Source organism: Gekko japonicus, unplaced genomic scaffold (genome assembly GCF_001447785.1).
Source record: "Gekko japonicus isolate JY-2015 unplaced genomic scaffold, Gekko_japonicus_V1.1 scaffold3013, whole genome shotgun sequence".
Taxonomy (NCBI): domain Eukaryota; kingdom Metazoa; phylum Chordata; class Lepidosauria; order Squamata; family Gekkonidae; genus Gekko; species Gekko japonicus.
Genome location: NW_015176539.1, coordinates 94,027 through 104,655, shown reverse-complemented (window position 1 = coordinate 104,655; position 10,629 = coordinate 94,027). Strand labels below are relative to the sequence as shown.

Below are 10,629 nucleotides of genomic sequence, written 5' to 3'. Positions count from 1 at the left end.
ATCTGCATGTCCCCTCCCCCAATAGCTAGCAATAGAAAACAGTCCAGTGGCACCTTTAAGACCAAGTTTTATTCAGGCACAAGCTCTCCCTCCTCTGCGAGGGCTGATCTGCATGCCCCCCCCCAATAGCTAGCAATAGAAAACAGTCCAGTGGCACCTTTAAGACCAAGTTTTATTCAGGTACAAGCTCTCCCTCCCCTGCGAGGACAGATCTGCACGTTCCCCCCCCCCCAATAGCTAGCAATAGAAAACAGTCCAGTGGCACCTTTAAGACCAAGTTTTATTCAGGTACAAGCTCTCCCTCCCCTGCGAGGACAGATCTGCACGTTCCCCCCCCCCCAATAGCTAGCAATCCGAAACAGTCCAGTGGAGCCTGAGCGGTGGGTGTTGCCTTCTGACACACTTCCGGTGATGTCATGGGGTGTGGCCTATACAAATAAGTTATGCTAATGAGCTCCTGTGCCTCTTTTTCTATGAAATGACCCCTGCCTCCGACACCACATTTCAAAGGAATTGACTTTCTTCCTGTTCGCTTTCTTCATTGTCCAACCTGCTCCTCAGGCCCCCGTGAGAAATCACAGGTCTGTGGCTTGACCTTTCCAGAGTCCAAGCACGGGGAAATGGGCACCCTTTGCCGAAAGCAAGGGCTCCGAGGGGGAGGGACACGGTCGGCTACAGAGTGGGGTTCCCAACCTCCAAGTGGGGCCTGGAGATCCCCCAGAATTACAAGGGCTCTCCAAACTACAGAGGTCAGTTCCCCAGGAGATAATCTGTGTGCCGTTTTTGTATTTTGGAATCCATTTCCTGAAAAGTTTACTGAAGGGCCTTTGAATCATGCTTGTAATCTGCCTTGAGTCTGTGGTGAGAAAGGCAGATTATAAATGGAGGAGGAGGAGGAGGAGGAGGAGGAGACGAAGACGAAGAAGAAATCATCCCAGCTTTGGAAACTGGACTTTATGGCATCGTGTCCCCCCTGTTGAGCACTCTCCCCTACCCAGGGGTCATTTCGTAGAAAAAGAGGTGCAGGAGCTCATTAGCATTACTCATTAGCATGACTTATTTGCATATGCCACTCCCCCTGACATCACCGGAAGTGTGCCACAAGGCAACACCCACTGCTCAGGCTCCACTGGACTGTTTTGAATTGCTAGCTATAGGGGGGGGGATGTGCAGATCTGCCCTCATAGAGGAAGGAGAGCTTGTACCTGAATAAAACTTGGTCTTAAACGTGCCACTGGACTGTTTTGGATTGCTAGCTATGGGGGGTGGGGGGGGGGGGGCACAGATCTGTCCTCGCAGAGGAGGGAGAGCTTCTATCTGAATAAAACTTGGTCTTAAAGGTGCCACTGGACTGTTTTGGATTGCTAGCTATGGGAGGGGGGATGTGCAGGTCTGCCCTCACAGAGGAGGGAGAGCTTGTACCTGAAGGCACGGCGGTTGGGGGGCTCTGCAACTTATCTGGCTGCTTCTTGCTCCTCGTGGCCCGACTGAGGGCTGCTGGGAGCAGGGGGCGGGGCTCGTTGCGCTCCTGTGCGCCCCCGCAGGCAATGACCCCTGCCCCTACCCAAGCTCCACCTTCCCCGAGCTCTACCCCTAGGGTTGCCAGCCTCCCGGTGGCACCTGGAGATCTCCTCCTCTTGCACTGCGTTTCCAGATGACCAAGATGAGCCCCCCTGGAGAAGATGGCTGCTTTGGAGGGCGGGCTCTATCCCTCCTCTGGCCAAGCCCTGCCCTCCGCAGGCTCCACCCCTGAAATCTTCAGGTGTTTCTCAACCCCATCTACCCCAGATCTCCAGGAACCCCCCAAGCCGGCATTGGCAAGCCTAGCGACATGACGTGGCCTGTTTCGATCTGACCCTCTTCTCTCGTCTCCCTGCGTCTCCCGTGGGGTTGGCTCTCTGAGATGGGACGGAGCGTACGGCGTGTTGCCGGTTTTCACCCAGCTTAGGCGAACGAAGCCTCGGGCTTCTACCGCCTCGCGCCCACGCCGGGCACCGGGCCCGAGCTGGTGCTGCCCGGTTTCCACACCTGGCTCTCCCAGAAGCCTCAGGAGCCCGCTGGGGCTCCGGCTGTGGGGGACGGCCCGGGCTCCCACTCTGTGGTTATGCGCTCGCCTGACAGGAATGTTCTTCGCTCCAGCCCCTCAGGTGAGGATTCTCCGTTACTTTCCAGAAGCCCTGGGAGTCAAGTCGCAACCTGCTCCTCCTCGCCGCGGCAGCTCCCCCGAAACCCACCCAGGCGGGCTGAGAGTCAGCTCCCGCGCCTTATCTCCGGCTGAGCCGCTTACATTTTTATATGGCACCTTAATAACCCCTCATTTCCACGCTTCCGTCTTTATCTCCCTCTCCAAGGCCAGGGTTTCTTCAAGCCTCAGGGGATGACCCCAGGAGCTCTCCCAGGCCCAAGAGGGTCAAGCCGGCCATTAGCTGTCGGGGCGGGGCAAGGGGGGGTCAGAGAAAGAGCCAAACCCTTCTGCCAGGAAGGAAGTGAGTCACGGAGATCTGGATCCACTCTCCCCCCCCCCGAACACAAAGTTGAATCTGGATTTACCTCCCCCGCCACAAGGGAGGTAAATCCAGAGGGCAGACGGCTTTCTCCTGAACGTTGCCGATGGTTCCTCCAGGCACTGGGGTCACTCGAAGTTTGGGTGGTAAAACAGGGGGAACCCTGGTTTGGTTTTGCTTCCCCCCCCCCCCCCGGTCAAGTCCCAGCCGACTTACGGAGACCGGCAGTGTTCCCTCTAAGCTGAGTTAGTGTGAAGGTTCCCTTGCTCGAAAGCCAGTTGAATCCGACTCTAGGGTTGCGGTGCTCATCTCCGTTTCCAAGCCGAAGAGCCAGCGCTGTCCGAAAACGTTTCCGTGGTCGTGTGGTCGGCCGCCGGCATGACTAAACACCAAGGCGCACGGAACGCTGTTCCCTTCCCACCGAAGTGGTCCCTATTTATCTACTTGCAATTTCTTGCTTTCGAACGGCTAGGTTGGCAGGAGCTGGAACCAGAGATGGGAGCTCACTCCATCATGCGGCACTCGGGTCTCGAACTGCTGAACTACTGACCTTCCACAGCCTGCAGTTCAGCGTCTTAACTAGTTGAGCCACCGCAGCTCCACTAGTGTGAGCTAGCTCAGCGTCACAATATTTGCTTTACCTGAGCATGTAGCAATCTCAGTTTTTATCAATCACTACTTATCAACTCTTGAAGGAAATATTCCATGTTGACTCTCTAATGAAGAAGAAGAAGAAGAAGAAGAAGAAGAAGAAGAAGAAGAAGAAGAAGAAGAAGAAGAAGAAGAAGAAGAAGAAGAAGAAGAAGAAGAAGAAGAGAGGAGATTGGATTTATACCCCGCCCTTCACTACCCAAAGGTGTCTCCGAGCGGCTTACAAACTCCTTTCCCTCCCCCTCCCCACAACAGACACCCCGTGAGCAATGCTCCCTCTAAGCCGTGGAGTCTTGTGAGCAAAAATTCTACTTTGTGAGATGCTGGCATTAAAGTTGTGAGCGAGCAATTTGGCTACTGCATAAATTAGATTGCTCTGGAGCCACCCTTCCTGAGCTAAGACAAAAACGTGTGAGCCGGAGGCTAGAAAACTGTGAGCTAGCTCACATTAACTCAGCTTAGAGGGAACACTGCCAGTGAGGTGGGTGGGGCTGAGAGAGCTCTTGACAAGAACAGCTCTTATCAGAACTACGGCTTGCCCAAGGCCATCCAGCCAGGTGCGAGTGGAGGAGTGGGGAATCAAACCCGGTTCTCCCAGATCAGAGTCCGCACACTTAACCACTACACCAAACGGGCTCACACATTTTTGCCTTAGCTCAGGAAGGAGGGCTCCAGAGCAAAGTAATTGATGCAGCAGCCAAATCTCTCGCTCACGACTTTCATGCTGGTCACTCGCAAAGTAGAATTTTTTGCTCACAAGGCTCCACGGCTTAGAGGGAGCATTGCCTGGTTGGGTTTTCGAGGCAAGAGACATTCAGAGGCGTTTTGCCCCTCCCTGCCTCTGCGTAGAGAAGCCGGACTTTCTTGGTGGTCTCTCATCCGAGTACTAACCCTGCTTGGCTTCCGAGATCTGACGAGATCCGGCTAGTTTGTGGTAATGGGGCCCTGAAAACCACATTTGCCTGTTTCCAGAGTATGTGATGTCAAATCAACACACCTTGAATGTGTATTCAGAATAGAATAGAAACTTTTGCTCTATCCAATCGACAGGTTCGCTTGGACAGGTGAGGGCTCAGTTGACAGAGGGGTTTGGCAGGATTACTGTTAGAGAAAGGATCCCCCAATAGTTACATAGGGTTACCAACTTCCAACTGGGGCCTGGAGTAGTTCCTTTGTGCCGGCAGGGGGATTTGGGGAGCCAGTTTGGTGTCGTGGTTAAGTGTGCGGACGCTAATCTGGGAGAACCGGGTTTGATTCCCCACTCCTCCACTTGCACCTGGCTGGATGACTTTGGGCAAGCCATAGTTCTGACAAGAGCTGTTCTTGAAAAAGAGCAGTTTGTGTCAAGAGCTCTCTCAGCCCCACCCACCTCACAGGGCATCTGTTGTGGGGAGGGGAAGGGAAAGGAGTTTGTATGCCGCTCTGAGACACCCTTGGGTAGTGATGGGCGGGGTATAAATCCAATCTCTCCTCCTCCTCCTCTTCTCCTCCTCCTCCTCCTCCAGTTTGGTGTAGTGGTTAAGTGCACGGACTCTAATCTGGGAGAAGCGGGTTTGATTCCGCACTCCTCCACTTGCACCTGGCTGGATGACCTTGGGCAAGCCATAGTTTTGAGAAGAGCTGTTCTCGAAAAAGAGCAGTTTCTGTCAAGAGCTTTCTCAGCCCCACCCACCTCACAGGGTGTCTGTTGTGGGGAGGGGAAGGAGTTTGTAAGCCGCTCTGAGACACCTTTGGGTAGTGAGGGGCAGGGTATAAATCCAATCTCTCCTCCTCCTCCTCCTCTTCTCCTCCTCCTCCTCCTCCAGTTTGGTGTTAGTGGTTAAGTGCACGGACTCTAATCTGGGAGAAGCGGGTTTGATTCCCCACTCCTCCACTTGTGGCTGCTGGATGACCTTGGGCAAGTCGTAGTTCTGATAAGAGCTGTCGTTGAAAAGGAGCAGTTTCTGTCAGAGCTCTCTCAGCCCCAACTACCTCCCAGGGTGTCTGTTGTGGGGAGGGGATGGGAGAGGAGGGTTGTAAGCCGCTCTGAGACTCCTCTGGGTAGTGAAGGATGGGGCATAAATCCAATCTCCTCCTCCTCTTCTTCTTCTTCTTCTTCATTCCTGGAGTGGGATGCTGCGTGATGCACTGACGTCACCGGAAAGTGACATCAGTGCTTTGGTGACGTCAGGGGGAGAAGCTCTGCTTTTTGGGCAAAACACTACAGTTTGAGGATAACGTCACCATAGAGTTTTGCCCCCAAAGCAGAGCGTCAACAGACTCCCTATGTCGCTGACACACTGACGTCACTTCGAGAAGTGACATTAGCCCATTGCATGCAACGTCGCTGTTTGGGTGTGTGTGTGGGGGGGAATTTCCTCCCACCATCCGGCTGTCCCATGGTGGGAAGGAGGAAATGAACACCTTTGGAGGGTGGAATCTATGGCATCATAGCGCTGCTGATCTCCCTCCCGTCCCCCCAACCCCCCCCCCCCCCCCGCTCCACTCCCAATCTCCAGCAGTTTCCCACCCCAGTTGGCCCTCTTCTACTCTGTTGTCCTCCGGCGTTTGCTCAATTTCATGCCTGTTGCATCGATAACTGTTGGGTATTACAAGTTGAAAACACTCAGTATATCTGGGGTTAAATGTTTGTTTATGTTACTCACAGGAAGTCACATGTTTCTCATGTAACCAATGTTCTTTAGATGTAGGAAGCCCGGGAATTTTCTCCCTGATCTAGGAGTTTGATTGGGACTAAAGTGTCAAGGTGTATTACCATTTTATGGCTTCTCTTCCCGTCTTTGTTTGGTGTTCTGAAGAAGAAGAAGAGCAGCCATACTCTTCTAGTTTTGTCTTTGTAGAGTAAGGATGTAGCCGATTATGCTCTGTTGTTATGTTCATCCCAGTTACCCTTCCCCATGCTAGAATTTAGTAAAAACTTTATATTTTAATCACACATGGACTCTCAGTCTGAATTATTTTACTCTGGCACTGCTGGACTATATTATCTCTGCTAAATACCATTTTTTCAATATCTCACTATCACCCAACAATCACACTGTCCAACCATCTCATCCTTTGCCATCCCCTTCTTCTGTGACCTTCAGTCTTTCCCAGTATCAGGGTGTGAGGATTGCCATAGGTGATTGGAGCCTCACCCCTTATTTCATTATGACTTGGGCCCCCTGATTGGAAGAAATACTCACAGAGCAGTAACTCAGGCAGAGAGAGGACAAGCATCCCTCTTTGCGGGCAGAGGATTCTGCAGCGTCGCTGACGTTTCGTGCAATCTAGTCACAGCAGGTGTAAAAATCCGGAAGAAGTGTCGGCCTTCAACAGAAGTCAGTCGAAAGTGTGTGGGGGGAGCATTTTTAGCCAGGAAGATTTGCTTATTCCTGTTGGCATAGAATCATAAGGTTGGAAGGGACCTCCAGGGTCATCTAGTCCACCCCCCTGCACAATGCAGGAAATTCACAATGACCTCCCTCAGTGACCCCTGCTCCATGCCCGGAAGATGGCCAAAAAATCCCTCTAGGATACCATGCCAAACTGGCCTGGAGAAGAATTGCTTCCTGACCCCAAAGTGGCAATCGGGCGTGTAAGAAAGGGCCATGAGAACTAGGCACTGAGCAACAACCTTCTTTTGTGTATGTTGTGTGTGTGTTTGTATTTTTCATATGTGCATGCAATGCTCCCTCTAAGCTGTGGAGTCTCGTGGGCAAAAATTCTACTTTGTGAGTGACTGGCATCAGTGTTCCCCCTAAGCTGAGTTAGTGTGAGCTAGCTCACAGTTTTTTAGTTTCCGGGTCACACCTTTTTGTCTTAGCTCAAGAAGGAGGGCTCCAGAGCAAACTCATTTATGCAGCAGCCAAATCGCTGGCTCACAACTTTAATGGCAGTAGCTCACAAAGCAGAGTTTGGTTCACAAGATTTAGAGGGAACATTGACTGGCATTACAGCTGTGAGCGCGCGATTTGGCTACTGCATAAATTATTTTGCTCTGGAGCCATCCCTTCCTGAGGTAAGACACAAATGTCTGAGCCGGAGTCTAAGAAACTGTGAGCTGGCTCACACTAACTCAGCTTAGAGGGAACACTGGTGTGCACCGGGAAGTCATGGTGACCTCTGGTGACTGACCCCTACCGGGGGCCTGGGGGATATCCAGAGAGGTGGCTGAATAAGGCCTGCCCCCGCCTCCCGACTTCTGGTATTCCAAGGAGGTCTCCCACCCAAGGACTTGCCAGAGTCGACCCTGCTTAGCTTCTGAGATCTGACGAGATCGGGCTTGCCGTGGCTAACCAGGTCAGAGCAAGACCTGATACCTTGACAGCCTCTTGTTTCTCTTCTTGCAGCCACGCGGGAATCTGCCTTTGTCCACGCCATTGCCTCGGCCGGGGTGGCTTTTGCTGTGACCAGATCCTGCGCCGAAGGCTCAGCCACCATCTGCGGCTGCGATACGCGTCACAAGGGTCCTCCGGGAGAAGGCTGGAAATGGGGCGGCTGCAGCGAGGACGTGGAGTTCGGGAGCATGGTGTCCCGGGAATTTGCAGACGCGCGGGAGAACCGGCCGGATGCCCGATCGGCCATGAACAGACACAACAACGAGGCTGGGAGAACGGTAAGGCTTTGTGTTGTTCCTTTGGCTCAGAGTTGGTTTTATACCCCGCCCTTCCCTCGGAGTCTCAGAGCAGCTTACACTCTCCTTCCCTTCCTCTCCCCACAACAGACACCCCGTGAGGTAGGTGGGGCTGAGAGAGCTGTCTTGAGAACTGCTCCTGAGAGAACAGCTCTGAGAGAACTGTGGCTTGCCCAAGGTCACCCAGTAGCTGCATGTGGAGGAGTGGGGAATTGAACCCGGTTCTCCCAGATTAGAGTCCGTGCTCTTAACCACTACACCAAACCAGTGGTGACATCCTTGCATTGGTGACGTCAGGGCGCACTCTGGTATTTGGGCAACAACTCTATGGTTAGAAATGTGAAGGCCCGGAAGAAAACCAAAAAAAATTCTGGGGGAAAAACGTCCCCCCCCCCATTTGTTTCCTGAAGCCTTTTTGTTTTTCCCGAAAAATTGAAAACATTGAAAAAAGAAAAGGAAAGGAAAAAAAATTGATTATGGAACATTTTATTTTAACATGATGAATAAAATATTTTAAGACAAGGTGTTCAAATATTTTCCAAATCATTTCTAAAATATATATATATATGGTATCAGATTGATCTGATTTCTGTGCACTGAGGACAAGCAAGTCCTAGGTTACAAACTGAACTCTCCCATGCAAGAACAAGATGCATTTCTTCCTTTAGGAGGTGTGATCGTCAGAAGAAAATAAAAAGGTTTCAGTTTTGTTTTTGCATGTGGGTGGGTATTCTGTTTGTAGTAACTGTTTGGATACACTATATTTTTAATATGCTAGTTGTGATAATTTCATGCCAAGTAAAAATGTCCATAGTCATATTTTATGTTCCTAAAGTAACAGAATGACTTTCAATCTAGAAAAAACAAAAGAAATGCTAATGTAGCTGGGGTTTTTCAATTTTTCTCAAAATTTCCGTTTCCCCCCGGAAAAAAACGGGGAAAAAATGGGGGGTTTTCCGAGCTTCAAAATTTCCGGAAATTTTACATCTCTATCTGTGGTAGAAGCTATGTCTACCATAGAGTTTTCGCCCAAACGCCAGAGTGATGCTACAACGTCACAACGTGGCAACGTCACTTCCGGTAGATGCTGAAAGTGATGTAGCCACATCATTGGTGGTGTCATCTGGGCCCCCTTCCCACTCCTGTTAAGTCCCCCCCCAACCCCCACCAGTTGCCCGGAGGGACTCGACAAGCCTAGCCAAGCCCTACCTATGTATGGCGAGAAAGGGGCGGGGAGGATCGAACCCAATCTGCACCGCTGTAATTCCGGACCGAGAGGAAGCCCGCTGCAAAACTGGCTCTATGTACTCTGGGGCAACAGTGTTCCCAACCAGTGTTCCCTCTAAGCTGAGTTAGTGTGAGCCAGCTCAGTTTTTTTAGCCTCCGGCTCAAACATTTTTATCTTACCCCAGGAAGGAGGGCTCCAGAGCAAACTAATTTATGCAGCAGCCAAATCGCTCGCTCAGAACTTTCATGCCAGAAGCTCACGAAGTGGAAGTTTTGCTCACGAGACTCCACAGCTTTGAGGGAGCATTGGTCCCAACCTGGGGTGACCACAATGTAATGCAGAATCGACCAAAAACCCGGGATAAAAAGAGGGGTGAACTCGAGTGTAGTGCAGAATAGCTAGTAGGAGACGGCGTTGAACCAGGATTAAAGGTCTCGTGTGGAAAGGGTCCCTGAAGAAGGGACACGTTGCTGGTTGACTGCCAGAATGACATATGCGCAAAGTTGGAAACAGGAGGAAGTTCCTGGAACTGGAGAATGGATTAAAAAACTACTTTTTATGGTTGAAATGGATAAGATGACAAGGAAACTGAATAATATGGCAGCAGAAGACTTTTTTGAAGATTGGATTTAAAAGAGTATTTGGAAAAATACTGGGATGTGAGAGACAATTTATTTTGCTTTGATAACTATTGAGTATAAGAGAATTGTGAAAAAATAAGTTACCTGTAGAATATGTAAAAGATAAAGAGGAGTACTTAAGAGTAACCTAAAGATTATGCAGGAGGTTGTAGCACTGTGGGAAGCCATATATAGGTGGGGAAAGGGAGGAGGGTAGGATATAAAGGGATAAGAACTGTAATACAAATGTTGAACTTTGTTGAATATATCCTAAAAATAAAATGTTTACAGAAAAAAGGGACACGTTGCTGGTGCCCACTAGTGGACCTCCTGGTGGCCACGGCAGCAGTACGCCGAGCTGTAGGCAATGGAACGTGGACAGTGGGAGGGCCTGTGAGTGGGAGAAGGATGCACGGGCAAGTGGGGGGCACACAGGTGTGAGGGGGGATTCAGGCCAATCGTAGAAAAAAATGAGTGGGACAGACTAGAAGCTCATCCATTCATTAGGTTTGAGAATCAGGCACGTAAGTCATCTGCAGTTCCAAACTATGCATCTATATATCTAATTCTGAAGTCGCCCCCTGGTGTGCGGATACCTAAATCCGTGCACCGGGGGGACCTGGGGGGGGGAGAGTTTTGTGCACACGTGGGGCGGTCCCCAGGTGTGCACAAAAATCGTAAAACTTAAAAAAACTATCAGGGGGATACTTAAATCCCCCCAAAAGTCACAGAGCGTCTCCTGCGCAGGGAACGCTCTGCGACCTCCCTCGCCGCCACTCGGGGGGGGGGAAGAGCGCAGCGAGGCTGAGCAGCAAGCCGCTCGGGCCTCGCTTCGGAGGGGGGGGAAGAGCAGCGAGGCCCAAGCGGCGAGCGGCTCCGGCCCCTGGGGAACCCTCGGCGCCCCCCCCCGCCGCCCCCGGGGGGGGGGGAAGAGCGCAGCGAGGCTGAGCAGCAAGCCGCTCGGGCCTCGCTTCGGAGGGGGGGGAAGAGCAGCGAGGCCCAAGCGGCGAG

At 51.5% G+C, this 10,629-nt stretch overlaps 1 protein-coding gene across 1 annotated transcript in view; it reads left to right on the top strand.

Annotated features, from left to right (window-relative positions):
- The window catches only part of LOC107124065 (protein Wnt-3a), a 75,891-nt gene that overhangs the window by 57,486 nt on the left and 7,776 nt on the right, over positions 1–10,629 (top strand). Inside the window, exon 2 of the mRNA XM_015427453.1 lies at positions 7,487–7,752. Coding sequence (XP_015282939.1) covers positions 7,487–7,752 — 266 coding nt within the window. The remainder of the gene's footprint in view (positions 1–7,486; positions 7,753–10,629) is intronic.